Genomic DNA, 24,206 nt, shown 5'->3' on the forward strand with positions numbered 1-24,206 from the left:
GCATTCGACCTCCAAGCTACACCCCCTGCCCTATTTTTTATTCTTTATTTCGAAACTGGGTCTCACTCAGTTGCAGAGGGCCTCACTAAGTAGCTGAGGCTGTCCGCGAACTGCGATCCTCTGGTCTCAGCCTCCCAAATGCTGGGATTACAAGCATGTGCCACCACGTCCAGCTAGTCTTTATTTTTTAAATGAATATATCCAAGTAGTAGGTTTTTTTTTTTATGGCACTGGGGATTAAAGACAGTGGCACTAGCCTCTGAGCTACACCACTTGCCCTATTTTATTTTTTTATTTTGAAACAGGGTCAGTCTCCCCAAACTGCAGAAGGCCTTACTAAATTGTTAAGGCTGGCTACAAACCTGAGATCCTTCTGCCTCAGCCTTCCAAGTATTGGGATTACAGATGTGCACCACCACACCTGGAGCAAGTGGTAGTTTTTGAGTTTACTACAACTTCTGAATAACTTTTAGAGATAAGCATAGAGTTCTGACTCCTTCCTCTGTCCTGGAACATATTAGAAGCTTAGGAACTGTGGCTTTCTGGAAGTGAGTGGGTAAAGTTAAAGTTAACACTCTAAGAGCTGGGTGTGGTGGCACACACTTGTAATCCCAGAATTTGGGAGGCTGAGACAGGAGGATCACAGTTTTCAGACAGTCTCAGCTACTTAATTGAGGCCCGTTGCAACTCAGTGAGACCTTTTTCAAAATACAAGATTTAAAAAAATAGGGCTGGGTGTGTAGCTCAGAGGTAAAATGCCCCTGGATTCCATCCCTAGTATCGCAAATCAAAACCAAACAAAAATAACTCTAAAAATGTACAACTATTTCCCCAGGAACCACTTGCAGGAGTGTTTGAATGAGACATTCACAATGTCATCTTGCCTCAGCCTCTGGTCCAGCAGGGGAAAATGGCACAGGCAGGTTTGTTGGGAAATCAAAAAGTGCCCAGTGTTTATTTTCATCATGGCTGAGCTTTTCCATCCTGGAATCTCCTGGCCTCACCTCTGTTCTTCAAAGGAGGCAGTGTAGGGTGGAGGTCTTTATTACATTCATTCCTTTCTGTGCAGCACTCAATGGATCTTCTTTGATGAGGAATGGGAGTATCCTAAAATTGAACCCAAATAACTATTAAGTCAATTTCCTTTCAAATGTCAATGTCCTATCATCTACAAAAGAAGAAATTATTGCTAGATAACTCATTTAAAATTCTAATCATCTTGAAAATGTTATTTTCTATCAGATAATTTGTTTCAAATAATAAGTACTATTACATGTTTTACATTTCAACACAATTACTTCTACATCTGTAATAATCATTGTACACAGAATAAACTGAGGGAAAAGTATTGGCTTTATACAATTAGCTAAATTAGATTTTGAAGAAGATGATCTAATGGTACGCTAAGCAAAAAGTTAGCAGCAAAAGTAAAAAGAATATTTGCTTTCAAAATGAAGGGAGAATTGGCCCAATGGGGATTTTCATTATTTTTCAAATTACTGAGAATGGGCTAGCCATAAAAAATTGTTTTGTGTTCCATGAATCTTGCAGAAAATCTTGCCAGTGCAAGGTACAGAGAAACATCAAGTTATTTTCCTTACCCGACACTGAAAATCTGAGCCTTCAAGTCCTAGACATCCAGAGGTGACCACAGGTGTCCCAGAATCATCTTCTTCTATCATTGTGAAACAGTAGCCGTCTGTGCTAAAGACCAAACAGGAAAAGTGAGTGAGAGGGAGGGAGAGAGAGAGGGAGGGAAAGGAAGTAGAGAGAGAATGAGAGAGAGATAGAGATAGAGATAGAGAGAGAGAGAGAAAGGCAGACATACACTGCTGTGCGGAAAAGCAAAATGAATGAATGGTGTATGTAATTTGTTTCATTGTGAACAAGGAGGAAGTCAGGAATAATTATAGATTATTATAAACTGCTAGAAGAATCTCCAAGCAATCATTCAAAACACAAACAACAACAAATGCTGGCGAGGATGTGGAGAAGTAGGAACTCTAAAACATTGTTGGTGGGATTGCAAACTAGTGCAACCACTTTGGAAAACAGTATGGAGAATCCTCAGAAGATTGGGAACAAATTTACCATTCGATCCAGCAATACCACTTCTGGGTATTTACTCAAAAGAAAGGAAACCAAACTACCAAACTAATGCATGCGTATCTATGTTCATAGCTGCACAATTCACCATAGCCAAACTATGGAACCAGCCAAGATGTCCATCAACAGATAATGAATTACAAAACTGTGGGATATGTACACAGTGTGATTTTACTCAGCCATAAAAAACACAGTTACATCATTTACAGAGAAACTGATGGAACTGGAGGAAATTATGCTAAATGAGTCACAAAAAATAAGAAATCAGATGCTTTTCCTAATATGAGAAAGCTAAGGAGAAATGGGTCATAGGAGTAACTCTAGATGAAAAAAATCCTATAGAGGAGCAAATAAGACAACCTAACTGAGGGAAGGGGAGGGGGGGGAGAAGGAAACTCTCTAAAGCACACAATATACTTAAATATATTGAAGTCAACCACTAAGCCAAGCATGGGAAGGAGGAATGGGGTGGGGATTGGATAGGGGCTAACTGGGTGATGTGTACATATTTGTCTATACAAGTTTTTTACCCCATTATGATGTATGAATACAATGTACCAAAAAAATTTTTTTAAATGACAAGAACATAGATTTAATCATTATAAAAACATTTGGTAATATTTCTTTTACCAGAAACTTGTAAAGAAGAATCCAAAATTTTCATCTAAGATTTTTCATTAATGAGTAGCCATATATACTGATTGTGGAACTTGCTCCAGCCCTTCATAGATACCACTTTTCCAAATAAGTCCACATAAACAACTCTGGGCAAGGTAATATTTTCTTCACTTTTTATATGGGGAAACTGGGGCTAAGAGAGCTAGAACAGTATCCCAAGGGTCATACATTCCAAGAATACCAGGGCTGTAACCCATGCAGGGCTGTGTTCATTCTGGGTCACTTGACCTGAGGTGGTGAAGCACACTGATCTCTCAGGCATGATGGCCTAAGACAAAGAGGAGGAGATGAGCACGCATTACTGAGGCAATAAAGATTCTGCCCTTTGGTACCTCTGCTTCTGGGTCAGCCTGTCATAGGAAGAAATTAAGCTCTGCTGTGAGCAGCCTGGGCTTGAACTGAGAATGGGAAGTATGAACAACAGAGAGGAGAGAGTTTGACAAGACAGTCAAAAACATTTAATTTTTGTATGTTTTCCTATATTATCTTTCACTTATTCTTTGCCATTCAATTCCCTGAATGACAATCAGAAGATAGTAAGTAACACGGTTTCTATTTTACAGGTTAGGAAATTGAAACTACCAGAGAGTGAATAAGAGAGTGCAAGGTTGAGATATAAAAAAGAATCAGGCTTTGAATCAACGCCCTTGTACTTCATTCCCAGTATTGTCTGCTATCTTGGGCCCAAAAAGAAAAATAAGAACTGCTATACATACAACTATCTAAAGACAGACATTACAAGTTTGGATAATGAACACCAGTAAATTCCAAATATAAGTCATAAACCACTACTGAATGTCTTAAAAAATAAACTACTGCACTGAATCTCCACCTTTTCTTATCCATAGGCATGCTCCACATCCAAGATTGATATGACAATGCAGTCTTAAAGGTCATGGGAAGAAAGCCATGATATTAGCCATGATTTGTAGATGTGTCTATTCTGTACTCATGGTAGCAGCATTTTGCCATACATTAGCCCTTGAGTTATCATCAACATCCTTAGACATGTTTACTCGGTTAATAAGCCTCAAGTGATCTGACATGCCTCAGTTTATAAGAACTAGCTAAGCAAAGTTCAAACATACTAATTAATGGCTAGAAAAGGCCAATGACAAATATGTGTTAGACTAAGGTCAAACACATGAATATTGTGGAAGAAAGACTGCCTCTGAATAGCCCACATTCTGAATTCTTTGGGGCTTTTTAGCCAATTTACTGAAATTGCTACAAAAATTAGTGCCTATAAACACTGAAGGCAATAAATAAAATAGCTATTTCTTAGAAGTTTACTTTAAACAATGAGTGAAAAATCCTCATGTGATTTTTAAATTTTCTTCCTACATATTTACACTATACATGTAACATTTATTTCTCATCTGAAGCAACATTCAAAAATGATTAGAAATAACAGCCATCCTAATTTTCTGACATTACAAGTTCACAGAAGCTGTAGTAGTCAATATAATAAAGTTAAACTAGAAAATAATTCTTTCTTAATCATGAGTTCCCCTTAATGAAAATCTGAGTATATAAGCTGATCGTGGTGGCACATATCTATAATTCCAGTACTTGGGAGGCTGAGAAAGGAGGAGCACAGGTTTGAGGACACCCTCAACAATGTAAAGAGTCTCTCAGCAACCTAACAAGACCATGTTTCAAAACAAACACACAAACAAGAAAAGATGAAGGTACAGCTCAGAAGTAGAATACCCTTAGGTTCAATCATCAGTACCCCCAATGGATACATGAATTTGAATACATGGAAATGGACTTCTAGGTAACTCTTAAGACTGAAAAAATAGAAAAAGCAAGTCAAGATGTTGGCAAGTAGCTGTTATAATGTCCTAGAAAATATAAAAACCATGGGCAGTAAATTCAAGCTTTACAAATACATTTCCCCATTTGCAAACAGAAAGTAGATTAAAAAAAGAGATAGTGAAAGAAAGAGACACAGAGAGACCCTGAAAAGGGGAAGTAATGCCCCATCATAAGTCATAAACTCAGAAAGGAGTCAACTGTTTAGCTCTTCAGTTGAATAAGAAAAGAGGTATGAGAGCCATTTCATGCATATCGTCTGCAACAAGTAAGTGATTTATAAGCTTCTCACTGAAAATGCTATTTAGCAAGGGACATTAACTAGAAATTGGTAGTGCAATTACAGTAGCTTAGGAATTACTGGAGGGCTTTCAACTCACAAGAAGCACACAAGTAAGCAAACCTGTTCTCCATGAGTCAAAGCTAATCACTTCTGCCCACTACTAAGAGGGGCTGCTGATTTCACAAAAGGCAATCAGCTCCAACCACTGATTAACCTGAATATTCTACTTCCTGGCTGCCACAGTCAAGTGTATATATATATATATATATACATATTTATATTTATATAAATATAAATATATATTTATCCCACCATTCCCAGGATGTTGAAAGCAATAATAAGAAAGGAAGATTAGTAAAGGAAATCAAAGTAGGAATAAATTTTAAAAATTCAAAGTCATGAGGTGTATCCATGAATGTGGAATATATTGCTTCACTAGAATAATGATTATGATCAAACAAAATAGAAAGACAAATTATCTAACATTTCAAAAACACTGCCCCCCTGTGTCACAGGCAAAGAAAAGTGATTGGCAAACCGGGATAAAAGCTGAATGCTTAACACAATAATCAGTCATCAAAGCTGAACACCTCTGACATAACATTAAATCCGTGAAATAACAAGACACTTGAGAATGTAAAGCTTACATGAGGTCAAGGCAGTGAGAATGCAGCTTCTATTACAATTCTTGGATGGTTCTATCGGTTCAAGGCTTCTTAAATTTGCTCAATATTCCAAAAGAAAAGAAAAAAACCTGGAGTGTCCAGAAAGATCATCAAAAGATTAAGTGCCTCAAGAGATGTTCATTGTGTCCAAGTAAAAACATATCAAAGTCAATCACTAAGCCAAACATGAGAAGGAGGGAGGGGGAGAGAATGGGGTGGGAATTGTGGAAGGTCTAAACGAGTGATGTGTGCATGTATGCCTCTACCATCTTGTACTCCATTAAGATGAATAACTATAATGCACCAATTAAAAAAGAAAGTATACTCAGCAAGAAAAGGGTATGCCAGTTTTAAATTTTTGAGGGACCAAGTAGACATGCATCTCAAGGCTGCAAGGTTCCAAACTCCTCTCACTTCAGGTCAAATGGGTTGATAATAGCCTTTTGGAACACAACTCATTTGTGAGTTCATTGGAGATGACCAGAAACTCATTTCATAAGGTGTCTAACGCCACACTGACAGCATTTTTATTTAATCTGACTGAGTACAGTGTTTACAAAGCTTACCTGAGCTTTGATTCCATTAACTATTCTTCCACTAAGGTCTCAGGTTTCTTCATTGTAAACCCCAGGGATGTTCACAGTCACCACAGCTTAGGGGGACTGTCACAGAACTTTTCCTCTGATTTAAATCTTTATATACAATTTAACTTTAAAATAATTTTCAAAAGATTTTATTTACTTTGGTAAGAAAAAGTCATCCAGTGAAGAAAATTTTAAAGTATTATTTCATATTTGCTTTCAACTGCTGGGTGTGGTGGTATACGCCTGTATTCTCAGCATTTGGGAGGCTGAGAAAGAAGGATTACACGTTCATGGAAAGAAACTCAGAAACACAGCAAGATCCTCTTTCAAAATAAAAAATAATTCCCAAAGTAACAGAAATCAGACCACCATAGTAATACATGCATATGCTTAAAGCAGCACAGTTCATAATAATCAAATTATGGAACCAACCTAAGTGTCCATCAACAGATGAATGGATTACAAAATTATAGGATATATATATATATATATATATATATATATATATATATATATATATATACAATGAATTTTACTCAGCCATAAAGAACAAAATATGTCATTTGCAGAGAAAGAGATAGAACCGGAGAATATTATGCTAAATGAGATTGGTCAGTCACAAAAAGTGAAAGGTTAGATATTTTCCCGCATATGCTAGAGAGAAATTGGGATGCCAGAATGACTCCAAACAAAGGAGGAGAAATCCTAATGGAGTGATGGGGGGGGGGTCCCTAAGGGAGGGAGGTGAGTGGGGGGGGGGAGACTTGATGAAGGAAACACTTCAATGACATGACGTGTCTGTACAAATTTATCAATGCCAATTTCAATAGTATGTACTGAGAGGGTTAGGAAGTGGGGTGGAAGCCAGGGAGAAGCTCATGGAATGTTGTATGCATGTATGCCTCTATCACTCTGAAAATCTTCCTGATATATAATTATAATGCACTAATAAAAATAATAATATAAGAAAAATAACAAAAATTAGAGATTTTTTTCATGCTGGGGATATATCTTGAATATAGAATGCCCCTTGGATTTAATCTCTACTACAAAAAAAATTGTCTCAACAAAATTTAATTATATAAGTGGGTGTAAGCTCAATAACATCTTCCTAAAATATCAATAGTTCTCTTGATTCATCAGTTCTTTTTTTTTTTTACTAAAAGTACTTGTTAGTATGTGAAAACATGAGAATGCTTCAATTTCTTTTGAATTTTAGTTATAGTAGGGATGGACTTTAAAAGGCTGGTTGAGTTTAGATCCTTTGTAAGCAAATTCTTGAGTATATCCTGTCTTCTAAAATATCTCCATCATGTTCAAGGAAATAAAGTAAATATTCAACAATTTCTGTAATATGTATTCAAAGATACATATGATTTGTAGAGTTACGATTTATATCATGTAGATTTTAATCATTAACTAATACAGCAGAAAGCCACATACAGCTTTGTAAACAGTGGTTCATTTTATATTTACTCTGTGCACTGTGACTCAGGCAGAGTTAAACACTGAGAATGTTAGGTGAGGAAGATGTGACCTCTGTTTTTGAGGATGGCCACACATCCTACAAGAGAGAAAATCACACAACTTCAAGTAGAATATAAATCACAAGCTACCTAAGTGTTTTGTGAGTTACAAAATGTTTTAACTTTTCCCAGGTTTTACAGTCACCAAACATTTATGCATCTTCACCCCACGCCCTGTGCAGACCCTTGCTATTTCTCTGAGAGCCTTCTAGAAGGACTTCCCTTCCTTTCTCTTGCCCTTCAACCCATTGTGCACAGTACTGTCTGATAGTCCTTACATTTTCTTTCTTTGCTTAGTAATTTTCAATGGTTCTCTATGTATAATTTTAACAAGTCCTATGCTATTCACCATTGATTAAGCCCCGAATGAATTGGGCCCATTTAATATTCTGATTTCTGATTAATGAGAGATATAAAAGGAGAGTTATTTTCTATAAAAATCCTTGTCAGTGAATTTGAAACCACAGACACAACTAAATTACAAGATCTAACAAAAGGCCCATCATTCTTCTAAGTGCAATGGCATAAAATGGACATCCTCAACTAGAAAATGAAGATTCACAAAATTCACTGGTTAGATGTTCTGGTTACATTGGCAAAAGCTAGATGACTTACAGTGACATTTAATGTGTGAGGTAAAATGTATAAACAAACCAGCAATGCTCCTTTTAAATCCTCTAAGGCTTTAGGTCAGGAGCACTTGTCTGAAAACTCACACCACTGCATTCAGCAAGAGTTTTAAAAGGCCTGGGTAATACACTGGGTAAAAAGGCTCACAGCCCCTAAGCTTTTCTTATTCACCCTAAGACTCATCGAGATATACAATGGAAAACTTATCTAATTCCTCATTTAAGCAGCCTGGGGTCATTTGCACATTCCTTGTGAAAACACAAAACTCATTGTATCTGTAAACCCTGAAACTTCTCAGACAGAATTCTTGCCCAGGCCCCAATAATATAAATGAAGGATTATTATAAATTATCCCTGAAAAAATAATAAAAGTGATTTTTAGAATAAATAGACATGCATAAAGGAGTGGAGAAACTTGAGATGATGAGATGGAAACAGAAATGGCTATTACAGTCCACAAGAGTAAAATAAGGAAGGCTATATAAAGCCAGACTAGATGGTTTAGAGAAAAAATAAACAAACATGGCAGAGCTAACACTTGGTAGAACACTTGGTAAATGACACAGAACATTTGCATGGTGAGAACCACATAACAAGAGTTACTATGGTTTTTCAGTGTCCAAAGCATGCAGTGATACTAGAAATTGGAACGATTACAAGAATTGGAGGATTGCGATGCAAAGGAACACCTGGAAAAACACTTGGTAAAATGATCTTGAGAGAAAAAGAAAAATGCTTTGCCCTTCACTGTGGACTACAGATATAAAAAAGGCTCTAATGCTGCAGTCAGTCATGATATATTTGCACTACATCTTCCAACATACATATCATGAGCAATGGAAATGCATGAGCTTTGGTTAGCAGACACATTTGCATTTGATAGAGATCGATCTGATTAAGACTTTGGCCTAACCTTTGCAGTTTCAGCAACTGATGGTACTAATGAAGAAGGTACAAACCTCTAAACTACATGCATTCTCTGATAGCATGTTGGAATATCACGATCTCTTTAAAGTATAGTGTCTTCTTGATTTTTGGCCCTTTTTTGGATTATTCTCTGCGGGGACATGGAAGTAATGATGAATGTGAACCCTTTGTGGCATACTCCTTTGAGTGTGATCTGCTCAGTACAGTGCCTCAGGCCAAACAATTTAGACCAGCCCTTATTTAAGGCATAAGAAAGCACACTTTGTTTACCTACCATTACTCAATGTGTGTTCCCCTGCTGGATAGCAAACTGTTTATTATTGGCCTGTTGAGAGGCTAGTGCAGAAAACTTGTATAGCAATTTGAGAGGATATATTCATGTCTATTGACATTAAATAACAGAAAAAGAAAAAACTGGCATATGTACTTTGCAAGTTTTTACCTTAATTTTTATAGTGATTCATTTTTATTGTACTTTAGAAAAGTATCAGTGAACAACTTATGATAGGGGGACAATCTTTCACCAGAGAGAACATGAGAAGTTCTGGTTTGGAGGACAAAGAACAGAGTGTGGGTTTATAAAAATGCAGGTAGAAAGTCGTGGGTTTATTCTAGGACAAAAGAACAAAAGTAGTCCCTGTGACTTGCCCATTATTGATTTCAGATCAAAAGAAGACTCAATTGGAGTCACTATCTCCTTAGCAAAGTACATATGCATTTTACTCAAAAGTCATTATGATCTGGACATAAAGTCTCCTCAAAAGAAGTTTATGTGTTAGACAACACAACTGAGTTTGGAGACAGGGGATGGCCGGTGGAGGTGGGTAACTGAGGGTGTGGCTTTAAGACTGAATCTGTCCCTGTCCCCATTCCGTCTCTATTTTATTTCCTCTGTTTCCTGGCTCCAATGAAATGAGTGGTTTTTCCTCCTCTGCCATGTCCTGAAGGACTGTTTCTAAGGCTTCTGCCTTGAAGCCAGCTGATCATAGACTGACTTCTAGAGCCATGAGCCCCAAATAAACCTTTCTTCCACTAGGTTGTGTTTGTCAGGTACTTGGTCACAGAGATGAAAAAGCTGATTGAAACTGATATTGTTCAAGCCTCTAAGAACCAGTGTCAGGGTTAGTTTCAGGCTAAGAATCTATGACTTTGAAATCTCAGCCCTAATCTTTTCATCATGTCATCATACCTACTCAAAATTATTTAATTCCCAAACCTCAAATTTCTTACCTGGAAAATAAAGATAATGCTATGATTTTTTATAAAAGTGTTGAGATGATTAAAGATAGGTGAAAGAAAACATGCTTATATTTATAAAATTTTGATAAATGTCAATTTTCTGTATAGTTCTACAATTTAATCCATCTATGCTGATTGTAATGGCATACCCATGATCTTTTGAGGGTGTCCACTATTATTGGTGCTTCTTTTTATTTCTTTTGCAATTATAAATCAAAGGATGACAATCACAGAATTCAAACCCCATGTTAATCAGGATTTTATCTCTATTACACCAAATATCTCTATACTCCTCTTATTGATATCATTAGCTCTGATTGCCATGTTTTAGTTATTATCCTGCTTGACGTCTCACTGCATCCAACATAGCTGATTTTGGTGTCTCCCTCAGGAAACTTAGCTTTAGGTACACTAATCTTAGCCTCCTTGGACATTCTCCTTCACCCAAGCATTAAATATTGCAAGGCTCAGTCCTACTCTAGAAGTTATGGTGTCTTCTTGACTCTGAATTTGACTCCATTGCTTGATTTGGTTAATGGAATGTTAGAGGACATGATAATAGCAGAGTCCTTAAGAAGTGGCTTCCTCTCAGTTGTGTAAGAAAGAATGTTCCTGGGATGTTGTGGTTGTGCATACACAATCACAGTAGTTTGGAGACTGAAACAGGAGAATCACAGGTTCTAGGCCAGCCTCAGCAACTTAGCAAGGCCCTTAGCAACTTATCAAGACCCTGTTATTAAACAAAAATAAAATATAATCAGAAGTATAACTCAGAGGTAGAACACATTTGGGTCTAATCCCCAGTAACACACACACACACACACACACACACACACGAAAAAAAATATTCCCCAGTAATTGCTGGTCCAACAATAAAAAGTAAAAAAAAAAAAAATGTGCAGCAATACACCTCTAAGTAAAAATTAAATGTCTTTGCTTATAAGCCTCTGTGTTTGTTCCATAGCAAACACTAACCAATGATGTGCATAACCTCTTATGTAGCAAAGACCAATATACTACTGTCTATACTGTTTGATAACTATATTTTGAAGTTTCAAAAACCTCAAACTCAAACATGCCCAATTGGAATTTGATTCTTTCCCTCTATAGTCTTTAATTTAAGACTACCTCTACATTAAATGTATGTCCAGGATTTTGTAAGACCCCTTTTCACTTTCACTTCCATATCTCTCCCATTAACACACAACTTTCCCTTCTCAAATACATCCAGCTCTCTCCTTCACTGACAACTCCCCACTCCCAGGTTATTCTCTCTCACGTGAACTGTTCTTACTGAATACAACTCTCTAAACTTCTGATTTAACTATTCTTGAATTTACTTTTGTTTCCTTCTTGAATATTCACTACTCTACAGCAAAGAAAAATTTCCAGAAAACAAAGACAGATTGTAATCCTCCACTGCCACTCCGGTTTAAACACCTCCTTCAATGACCAGTAATCTTAGGTTTAAACTCAGCATTCTTACTCCACACTTCACCTGTCTTCAGGCTCACCTCCTACTCCCTCTACTCTAGAAAGTCCAGTCTCCTTTGATTTTCAGTGACTAATAAGGAAAATAAGAGAAAATATCTGAAATTGAGATAGTTGTAGAAAATCCCTAACATACAATTACCAGGATAATAGTTTTAATAACATGGAAAGGCATTGTGAACATCAAACACTTAGATAAAATATAAAACATCCCTTAATTTGCTTCCTCCTGCTAATTTTTCTTTCCTTGAAATTTTTTTAAATTTTCTGACACTATTTCTTTTTACAACAAAGAGGGAGTGTTTTCCAAGAAAAATTCTTCTGAGCTTGAAATAATTTTCCTTTAGCACAAAACTCTGTAATATCATCATCATTCAAGAATAAAGTCCAAGTTAGTAAAACTCTCTGGATTCCAAATTCTATCTGACTAGAAATGAGAATAAGCATGCCCTGCAGTACCGAGTTGTTCTGCCGATTAAATGAGAGTTACAGTTTTCAATATACCCAACTTCTCTCCTTTTGTCAGTTAATATGTATTTCTTGTGCTAAATATACTAGATTCTTGGGATACACTTATCCAGATAAAGCAGTCTTATTTGAAATGCTTGGGAATTTCAGATTTCAGAATTTTTTTGGATTTTAGAATACTTATATAGTCATGTGATAACTTGAGGGTGGGATCTAAGTCTAAACCTGAAATTTACTTATGTTTCACATACACCTCATATATATAGCATGAAGGTACTTTTACACAATGTGTTTAGTGCACATTTACTGTATTCATGACCCATCACATGAAGCCAGGGATGGAATTTTCAACTTACAGCATCAAGCCTCTGCTCAAAAAGTTGTAGATTTCAGAGTATTTTTTATTTTGACTTTTCGGATTAGAGATATTCTGCATATATTAAATTCTGCAGTATAGGAAACATTATAAAAGATCTCTGAAAGAAAAGAAGGACTCAGCTTAGCTACTTCTTATTTGAGTCCACCAGCTTTCATGAGGCACATGCTGATTCTCTGAATCTTACTGCCTATTTCAGTCAGCATTCTCATTGCTTCAATCCAAAACACATGACCACCATAGTATTAGAAGAAGGAAGATTCATTGCTCACAGCTCTGGAGATTTCAGGTATTCAGACCATGTCAAGCCAGGTTATGTCTGTGGGGTCCAGGGCATGACAGCAGGAGGCAGAGAGAAAGAAAGAGAAGTGCTCTGCTCTCACATCATGGAGGCCAAAAGCAAGAACAAGCAAAGAGATTGAAGGAAACAAGCACAGTCCCCAAGGCAATATCACCAATGACTCACCTCCTCCAGCCACACCCTACCTAGGTTACCACCCCAAAAATCCCTAGTAATGGATTTATTCCATTGATTAAACTAGAACCCTCATAATAAATCATATCAGCTTTGCACATCAATACATGAGCTCTTTCATGGGATATTATATAACTAAACCATAACTCTCCTAAGATCCACACTTCTCTGGTTAACTTATCTACTTCTCCCCTGGCACACTGCGGCCTCCTTGGACTACAGCTCCATACATGCTATTGTCCCCACTAGGGAATAAAAATGAGTGTGGTGACCAAAGAAATGGTGGGGCAACAAAAAGACATGAAAGAAAAAACAATGCAAGCACTTCTGTTTAAAATGTTATAAAGCATCTATAAAAACATGACTATCAACTTAAATGTTTATTTTCTAGTACTCTGCAAATGTCTTTCCTAAGCCATCTGGTGGATTCACATAAGTTCTGTCATAGTACTGCTTCTCAGAGCCAGTTTATTAGTATTCCAAACAGCTTAGGTGTTCTTTCCAACATACTAATAGCATCAGCATGATGAAGTTAAAATAAAAAGCATCCCACACATGTGATGCTTGCTGCTGTTGAATAGATTGTGGGAGGCATGTCTTTTGGAAAACAATTGTTTGGTTTTTGCTTCTTAACAAGGAGTCTGAAATCTGTGTTCTGCATTCATGTGCATGTGTTCTGTCTGGAGGAAGGAAGAAGTCCCAAACATCATTTGAAGTTAGAAATGATTCTGTATTTCTCTAAATACAGTGTGGCTCTAAGATCTAATGGAGTTAAACAGCATTCTTTAAAAGGTGTTCTTGAAAACACTAGCTGATGGTCAAAAAACTGAGACCTTTTATTAAAACTAGGTTTAAATCATTTATGTCACAAACCTGCAAATATTGTTGACCGAGTCTTCTGGGCAGTGGTGGTGGCATTTACAGCGCAGGATCTTCGGACGAGGGGTGGGTGCCGTCCTCTCACCATCCTCTTTCTTGGTGCCCACGTTTAATTTTCCTGAACTTCGCAAAAGCATGTTATCAAGGAAGTTTGCTGAAAACAAGAGAGAGTGAGCATTAAAGCAAATGTAGGATAGCCTATCACAGTCATCAGTCCAATGGATAATAGAAGGTTAAGTAAGAAAAGAGTACTCATGGTACCTAAGGATTTAAATAGAAAACAGGGATTTTGATGTTTTTATAAGAAGTACACCTTCTATGTATACATAGATACAGATAAACTCATACCGATAAAAAAATACCCATAATATTATAATAATTGTATTTAAACTGAGTATAAAGAACTCAAAGAAACACTATTTCAAGATTATTCTCAACTGGGTATGGTGGCACATGCTTATAATCCCAGTATTTGGGAGGGGGAGACAGGAGGATCATAATTTTGAGGCCAGCCTCAGGAATATAGTGAGGCCTTCACCAACTTATCAATGTCCTGTTCAAAAATAAAATAAAATAGATCTGGGGGTGTATCTTAGAGGTAAACTACTTCTGCATTCAGTCCCTAGTTCCACAAAAATAAATAAAATGATTACTCTCTATTTTAACACTAGGGTAAATATTGTCGGTCCCATTTTTCATCAAGACTCAAAGTTCAAGTGATCTGTACCTAGTCAATAAATCATAATCATTTATTAAATCAGAGAATTAGAAGTTTAGGAAAAAATGTAGTAATTTTTTTTAGATATTTTACATGCTAAGCTAACCAGTCAAATTCTTAAATAATAACAATTTAGGAAGAAAATAATAAAATATGTTAATTCATCAGAATTTCCCCTCAAACTATACTCTACTGTACCATTATATTTTTTCAAATTTATATTATGTACAGCTAACATTCTCAGCTTTCTATAAACTAAATCTAAAAATGGCATGTTGATCATAAGACTATCTGAGGCATGTAAATAGCCTTTTACTTACAGAATCTCACCCGTTCATAATGGTCTATAGGCCTCAGATGAGCCAAAGAAAGTTCCTATTCAAAAAGATCTGAAGTGACATTGAGATAGATGATAAGATTCCACAAAAAATAGCCTTAATTGGGATATATTTCTATATAATAGGATGTTCAACCTTAAGTTAAATATCAAAAGTGAAGTTAATTCACATAGTGAAATTAACCACAGTTCCCATAAATACCTTGTCTTACACACCATTTGATACATGTTTTTCTACGGAATAGTGTCAGTGCTCTTGTGATCCAGGTACAGTATGAGTAGGTATGTGGTTATATAATCCTGTCACAATGAGTTCCTTCTTGTTCAGTCTGGTTCTTAATCTTACTAACTTTAAGACCAGAGTTACTTTAAAAGACAAAGTGATAACATCATTGGTGGGATTATTGCAAATTAGTGCAACTACTTCAGAAAAACAATATGGAGAATCCTCAGAAGAATGGGAACAAATTTACCATTCGATCCAGCAATACCACTTCTGGGTATCAACCCCAAAGAAAGTAAACCAAACTACCAAACTAATTAATGCATGCGTGTCTATGTTCATAGCTGCACAGTTCACCATTGCCAAACTATGGAACCAGCCAAGATGTGCATCAACAGATGAATGGATTACAAAACTGTGGGATATGTACACATTGGAACTTTATTCAGCCATAATGAAAAACACAATTATATCATTTACAGGGAAATTGATGGAACTGGAGGACATTATGCTGAGTGAGATTAGACAGTCACAAAAAAGAAGAAATTGGATATTTCCCCTAATATGTGAAGGCTGTGGAGAAATGGGTAACAGGAGGAACTCTAGATGAAGAAGGAGATCCTATAGAGGAGCAAATAGGTGACCTAACTGAGGGGATGGGAGGGGGGAAGAGGGAAACTCTCTAAAGCACATGATGTACTTAAACAAACATATCAAAGTCAGTCACTAAGTCAAGCACTGGAAGGAGGGATGAGAAGGGAATGGGGTGGGAACTGGGTTGGGTTAATGGGTGATGTGTGCATATATGTCTACACAAGTCGTTTATCCCACTAAAATGTATGACTACAATGCACCAATAAAAAAATTAAGAAATGGGTATTTAAAAAACTTATCACATTCTGTTTCCTTCCATATCATATCCTTTCTCTTTGGGAGAGAGAGAGAGAGAGAGAGAGAGAGAGAGAGAGAGAGACAGAGAGAGAGAGACAGAGACAGAGACAGAGAGACAGAGAGAGGGAGAGAGAGAAGACTAAACATAAGCATGGCATTGATCTTCTCACACAAAACTGGAAAATAGAATAAAATAGAATGATACAAAATTCTAAAGAAAAAGTATGCCAAATCCAGAAATCAATAACTGGACCAATTACAATCAAATGTAAAGGTAGGAGAAAAACATTTTAATATTTTCAAGGTGTTAAAAAGGTGCCTTCAGCCAGGCATGGTGGAGCACACTTGTAATACCAGCATTTGGGAGCCTGAGACAGGAGGGTCACAGTTCGCAGACAGCTTCAGCTACTTAGTGAGGCCCTTTGCAACTCAGTGAGACCCTGTTTCCAAATAAAGAATATAAAATAGGGCTGGGGGTGTAGCTTGGAGGTCGAATACCCCTGGTTTCCAAGTACTGCAAAAAGAAAAGGTGCCTTCTATGCACCATTCTCAAAAACTTACCAGAGGAGATGCTCTATCCAAACAAGAGTATAAAAAAGAAAAGAGAATAAATAATAGGTTCCTGCTCATAAGAGATCCAACCCAAAAGGAAGGTGACTAATGTCCCTGGATAATGCTGTGTGAAGAATGAGTTGAGACCTCAGGCCTCACTGAAGGCAGGTCAGAAGACTCTGAAAAGGAGATTTTCCGAATATTGCAATTAATAGCAACAGTTTTGTATTTTAAATCCAAACTGATTGAGGGTTTAGAAATTAATTTTTGATGGAAACATAGTCATACTTTTAGTATACTTTTTCCAAGAAAATAAATATTTCACCCTATATAATAGGAAATAGAAGTATGTTTATATGTAATGGGAATGGTACAAAAAGAACTAAATCATCATTTTCAGTTGTGCAAAATCAGAAGTTATACCTGAAATTAAATAAAGAAAAAGTATCTCTAAGTTCAAGCATGAATTTAGATATGGAGGAAAATACCAAAAGCAAGAACGAGAAGAGTCATATTGTAGTGCCTACTGGAAAGAGAATGATTGGAAAGACTTTAAAAAAATAAGCCTCTTTAAATTATGTAAAAAGAAACCGATTTTAAAATAATATATATAATATTATAAGCCCGTTGAAGTATGTGTGTTTATGTGTGTGTGTGTGTGTGTGTGTGTGTGTGTGTGAGAGAGAGAGAGAGAGAGAGAGAGAGAGAGAGAGAGGAGAGAGAGAGAGGAGAGAGAGAGAGAGGAGAGAGAGGGAAATGTACAGAAGAATTTACATCATATACAGATATTCATGAAATACACAAAGATCCTACTTGTATAAAATTTTTCTCTGTGAGTGAATACTGAATTTTGTATCAAAAAATTTTCAGTTTGCATTTAAAAGGGCAGTAATTTGAACAAATGATGCATACAGCAATATAAATGTATTTGTAAATTGCTTATTAGTACAAAACAGGAAAGAAATTAGTCTCATATCCTGAGATGGAGTGAAGAATATTAACGGGACATGAACTAGGAAATCAAAAAAGAAAATTCAGCCAATAAGGCACTTGTTCAGCTCTTCATTATAGAAGTCACCCTGGACCAGCGAACGTGGCTTGGTAGTGACAGTAGATTTATTAATGGTTTGCCGTGCTTTACTGTGTCTGTGTGCATGTGAGCTTATATTGCTGGTAAATCTACATACCTCATACTATGTTGTTAATTACCAATAATCAGCATCTCTAACTTAAAAATCCAAAGTCTAAAAAATTCTAAAATTCAAAACTTAACTGCAAACATGATACCACAATTCCGATGGCTCAATGTACATAAACTTCATTTCATGCACAATATTCCTCAATACTTTAAAAGTATTAAAATACTAAATAAATAATGAATAAAATTATTTTCAGGCTTTATGTATAAGATCTTTGTAATATAAAAACGAAGTCTGTGTATAGGCTTGGCTTCTATCATCAAGATATCTCATTATGTCTATGCAATTATTCCAGAACCTAAAAATATCTAAAGTCCCAAATGTTCTATATTCCCAATTATAAGATAAACTCAATCTTATAGTGTTTTGTAGAAAATAATAGGTTAACTATTTCAATTGTTAATGAAAATTGCCTGAGTGTCCTAACTTCGAGCAACCTTTATAGCCAAATCCGGGCTCTCAAATGGAGAAGTTCAGGTAAGAACCAACCTTCACATAAAGATGAAATAATGCTTCTAATATTCCTAAAAATACTTAACATTTTAACACGCAGGCAGAATATGTGCTATTTAACAGAAGCACATGCACGAAATCAAAAGGATAAAACTATTACTGGCTCATAAAAGTGACCCTATTCCTATTCAATGAGTTAAAAGACAATACCCTGAATGAGCATGTGGGGTGGCCTTCATACCATGTGAACTGACCACGTGGAAGTAGTGAGCTGAAGCCAGGCCAGAGGCACACACCTGGGATCCTAACATCTGTGAGGCTGATAAGAAGGATGGCAGATGGGAGGACAGCCCAGCAACTTAGCAAGTCTCCAAGACCCTATTACCAAAATAATAATAATAATAATAATAATAATAATAATAATAATAATAAGAAGAAGAAGAAGAAGAAGAAGAAGTAGTAAAATGGGCTGGAAATATAGTTCAGTAATGTGTAATCCCCAGTAACGAGTGCTTTTTTTTTTTTTTTTTTTTTTGCTACTGGGTATTGAACTCAGGGATATTCTATACTGAGCTACCCCCCCCCAACAGCTCTTTTTTTTTTTTTTTTTTGAGGGTCTTACTGAATTGTTGAGTATCTAGCTAAGTTGCTGAGGCTGGCCTCAAACTTGCCATCCTTCTGTCTCAGTCTCCCAAATACTGAGATTACAGGTATGTGCCACAGACCCAGCTAAATGAATACTTTTAATTAGACATTATTAAGTGAATGGCAAATCTGAGGGAGGTAGAGAGTTTCTCAATTGTTTTTATAAAAATAGTCAAGTGAAGGAAGTAATTTATGTTAAAGGATACAACTACTATTTTTAATTAATTAATTTATTTATTTATTTAGTGCATGTATTGTACTAGGGATAAGACCTAGGAGACCTCTAACTCTGAGCTACATCCCCAGACGTATATTTTATATTTTATTTGGAAACAGGGTCTTACTAAGTTACTGAGAACCTCACTAAGCTTCCGAGTCTGGCTTTGAACCTGCGATCCTCCTATCTAAGCCTTCCAAGTACTGAGATTACAAGTATGCACCACCATGCCCAGCTTACAGTTGCTATTTATTAATCTACATGTAGTTAATTGTCTGTGACTAAAAATTATCGTATAATTTTAGTTTATTCTTCAAGAGAAAAAGATCCTCAACAAAAAAATAATAAAGTTGTGCCTTATGCATATCTCAAACAACTCCAAATACAATGCTCTTCTGTTTTATTTATCCTAAAGTTGTTGTATTGTATCTTTCTGGAACAATTCTGAATTTAGTGAAAATTAATATTTATACTTAACCTTCATTTTTATGGATTCAAGCCTGTATGTAAATCTTTTGGGGGTAACTTTAATTACAATTAATAACTTGAAATTTTGACTTGTCTTGCAGTGCGGGGTGGTATTGAATCCTAGGGTATCATTCATGCTAGGGAAGTACCCTACCACTGAGCTATGTATGTTCCCAGCCCCAGAAAACTTGACTTTCAAACTTTATATCTGGAGGTAGATAACAATTCCTAATAAAATAGACTTCCAACAAAAATTTATCATACAATCACAATATTTCCAATTTCCAATACGAGCAATTGATAATCCATGAGGTTAACAGATACAGGGCAGCAGATAAAGAAGGAAGAAGAGCCCCAGTATAGTGAACAGACCTAACTAAAAGGAAAGACTAAGATGTGTGAATGTCCCACCCATATTGAAGAAAAAGAGCAAATGAGAAATTGCACTGTTTTATCTAAAGTTATACAGAAAGGGCTTTATCAAATAATATGATCACTTTCATAGGTCAAATGGCACTGAACTTGTACAAAATCCAGTCACACAGACACAATGCAGGCATTTTGACCATAAACAAGACAGAACATATCAGCAAAGACAAAACAGGCAATTATATGCATACATAAAAAATAATCATTTTAGCCGGGTGTGGTGGCGCACGCTTGTAATCCCCGCGCTTGGGAGGTAGAGACAGGAGGATCGCGCTGGCTTAGGAGGCCCTGTTTCCAAATAAAAATGTAAAAATAGGTCTGGGAGTGTAGCCCGGAGGTAGAAGGGCTTCCAGGAACCCTAGTACCACCAAAAAAAAAAAAATCATTTTATATAAAGCTAGCTCAACAATGAGGCATAATAAAAAGTAGAAAGAAAGAAAACAGGTATGTACTTATAATAATGTGAAGATCCACAAGAACATTGTATTAGAAATAATAAACATACAACCTAAATATCAGATGTCTGATTAAAACAATATATCTGAACCTACTTTTCACATTTTACTATATTAGTAACTCTACCTACGAAGCAGTAGAAAGGTAGAAATCTAAAAAGATAATAAAAAGTTTGATTTAGTATACTCACTAAACACGGTAAGATCTTATTAATAAGTCCTCATTTACTTGATTTTTGTTGTAAAGTTTTATGTACAAGTAAGTAACCACTGTTGACAACTGGAAGGTATACAACAACTATGAAAGGAGAAATGATTATAATTTAGTACACTGTATTCACTAAATCGATAGAACAAAATCTTCAAACATCTTTTCTCACCGAAGAAAGAAAAACATAGAGCCTACTTAACGGTTGACAAAATTTTCAACTCAATTTATGATTTCTTCCCAAAAGCAATCAAAGTGTGTGTTTTAATGTATTCAGCAAGAGAATCATGAATAAACATGATAGGAAAAACAAAAACAAGAAGAAAATCAGGCTGTCTAGAAATTTAGTAGGAATAAATAATAGGTACTGTATAAGTCACTCCTTTAGAGGCCTTTCCATTTCTCATTTCCTTCCCTCCCTTCCTCCCTTTCTTTCTTCCTTCCTCCCATCCCTCTTTCCATCCTTCCTTTCTTCCTTCTTCTCTCAATCCTGTTTCTTTTTAGTGACCTATATTTAGCTTAACAGCAGGAATCCAAACATTTCAGAGGTGTGGTTAGCTTAGTTGGTTACACTGTAAGGATTTCAAAAGTCAATCTAAAATTAGTTCTCAATTTTTAGAGTCCTACTAGACTTTAAAAAAGGAAATAAACCATAGAATCACTTTAATGATGTATATTTGGTTATGTTAGTAAATCACAATAAGAGTATACCCTTTATGCTTCTCATATATGAGATTAATAGATATTTAGGCAAATTGATCAAAGTTCATGAAATAATAATCAGCAAACAAGAGTAGTGACACTGAGTGGAAGTTCAGTTACAAAGATTTATATTTGCATATAATTTCTTTAATATATACTGCCATTTTATATCTAGTTTTATGTAAACCTTTTCCATGGAACCTCTTCTTGTATAAAATATGGCAGAATTATAGAGTTTCTTTTAAGTATTGATTTGAAAATAGCAGACAATGATTTAGCAGAAAGCAGCATAAAATATAATAAAAGAAGTCACACATTAATTTATATAATTAATAAATCAGTTCTTTAAACTATTTTTGTATCATTTCACATTGCTGTGCATTCTTTCATATGGTATTTTACAAAAAGGAAACATGATTTTACAGAAAAATCAGAAGACACAAAAGCAAAATTGAAAGACAGTTACATTAAAATCAAGAGTACAACTTTGTACCAATTAAATTTTACCTTCAATATTAATGTACTACATCCTAAAGTATGATTTCACCATGATTTGTCTTGTTTTGTTCCTAGTTAACATGCTCACCAGTCCCAAAATATCATAAAAATAACATTTTTAAATTTTGATAGAAAAGATTCTCATATATCAGTAAAGAAAATATCAGAATCTACTGTCACATTCAAATACACAAAAAAACTCTATGAACAAGAAATAATCCAAATAAAATTAAATCTCAGTAATACTGAACTTAGAAACAAATGTGGATCTTCATTTAAAGTTCTTTACAAGAGACATTATGGGGTCTACTAACAATCAGTTTATTTTTCTATTTTCCTTTTTGAAATTCTTCACCTTAAAACTTCATAGTTTAGAAGTTTTACTATTCTACACCATCTACACTAGAGGGCGGGCAGGAGCAAGAAGAGAAATTAAAATTGCTTTCACAGGAGTTTGCACTTTATCTTGAGTAAAGAAGTTAGGGGAGAAGATTTAAGGTCCTGAATTGTTGAGCTTTGGGAACGATCTATTCTGCCCCATTCCTAGGCTATGATAACACATACTGGAAATCAGTGTTCACTTATGTTCTCAATCCAAAGTGATTTAAATACATTTTAAGAGTTTATTTTGAACAGGTGTAAAACATGAATCAAAGCTTAAAAACAAATATCAATTTTAAAATAATGCTTAGTGATGTAGAATAATGAACTTATATAAATAAATTTTACTTTTCTCATTTAAACTTTGAATTATTTAACTCAGTTTTGAATAATTTACTAAGCTTTTAAGTTCAAAAAGACCTCACCCAACAGGGCATGGTGACACACACTTCTAATCCCAGCTTTTGGAGAGGCTGAGACAGGAGGATTATGGTTCCCCAACAACCTCGGCTACTCAGGCCCTTTGCAACTCAGTGAGACCCGGTTTCAAAATAAGAATAAAAAATAGGGCTGGGGGTGTAGCTCAGAGGTAGAATCCCCTGGGTTCCACCTCCAGCACACACACACACACACACACACACACACACACACACACACAGACTTCACCTTCCATTTGATTACCTAATTCTCTTTCATTAAACTAAGGCATTTTCATGTAAGTCATTTTCTGTGTTGTTGGCAGCATATAAGGAATATATACATATACACAAAATATAAATACAATTTTTACTTCAGAGACACTGGAGCAAAACCACAGGTAAGGAAGGAAAAATAGCAACTGTGACGTTACTACACAGGAATCTTCCTCCTAAAAGCCAGCCATGGGAAGATGCTGGCGGGTGTCCCGGGGCTTGTTATGGCGGGGGTGAGATGTCAAAGGGCACGACATGGCGGTGTCATGGTTGGGCACCAAGCAGTGGCCAGGAGGCCAGTGGACTCAGCAAACAGTCTTCCATATGGAAGATGAGGAGAATAGCAGCATTTGGTGGCTCTAGTGAGAACTGGATAAAATAGCCAAGTAAAGCATCTATCATAGTTCTTTGCACACAGTGAGAGTCAATTAAAGTAAATTGGTGTTGATTTCTGTGCTGTTGAAAATCTTTTGTTCCTATTCCTCAGTTTCACTCTTTTCTTCCTTCATACCCTTTGTCTCCCATGTTAGTTTCTCTTTCACTCCTCTCTCCCTTTCCACTTTGCCCTTCCCGAGTCTCATCTTACTCTTCAATTCCCTTCCCTTTTGCTCCATTTCAGTTTTTACTGTTTTTTTCTGAAATTATCACTGAGCAAAATATCTATAAAAAAAGAGCTTTTTAGTTTAAAAAACACTGAAATCTTGTTCAAGGACAACTACTGAGCTGTTATTCAGTTTTTTCTTCCTGTGGAACACTGACATATTAGGCAAATAACTCAATCTACATAACACATTGCCTCAGAATACCTGACAGTGCCTTTAATAAAAGAACAAGCTTACTGATAAGACAAATCAACTACATGTGGATCATGGTGCAACAAATTAACTGCATATGGAAAACCCCAAAGAATATATGCAAACAGTACAATAGATGTCACAGTGCCAGTCTAATTGTCAAATAATAAGTCCCAGACAGGAGTATGTAGAGGGAAGA

The 24,206-nt window shown here is 35.9% G+C and overlaps 1 protein-coding gene across 1 annotated transcript in view; it reads right to left on the minus strand.

Annotated features, from left to right (window-relative positions):
- Nucleotides 1-24,206, minus strand: part of BMPR1B (bone morphogenetic protein receptor type 1B) — a gene marked incomplete at its 3' end in the record, with an annotated part of 110,780 nt that overhangs the window by 34,317 nt on the left and 52,257 nt on the right. Inside the window, exons 2-4 of the mRNA XM_080697383.1 lie at nucleotides 14,140-14,299; nucleotides 1,602-1,704; nucleotides 1,005-1,107 (exon numbers count right to left, since the gene is read on the minus strand). Of these exons, the coding sequence (XP_080553509.1) occupies nucleotides 1,005-1,107; nucleotides 1,602-1,704; nucleotides 14,140-14,299 (366 nt within the window). The remainder of the gene's footprint in view (nucleotides 1-1,004; nucleotides 1,108-1,601; nucleotides 1,705-14,139; nucleotides 14,300-24,206) is intronic.

This window comes from Muscardinus avellanarius, assembly GCF_963383645.1.
Source record: "Muscardinus avellanarius genome assembly, chromosome: 6".
Taxonomy (NCBI): domain Eukaryota; kingdom Metazoa; phylum Chordata; class Mammalia; order Rodentia; family Gliridae; genus Muscardinus; species Muscardinus avellanarius.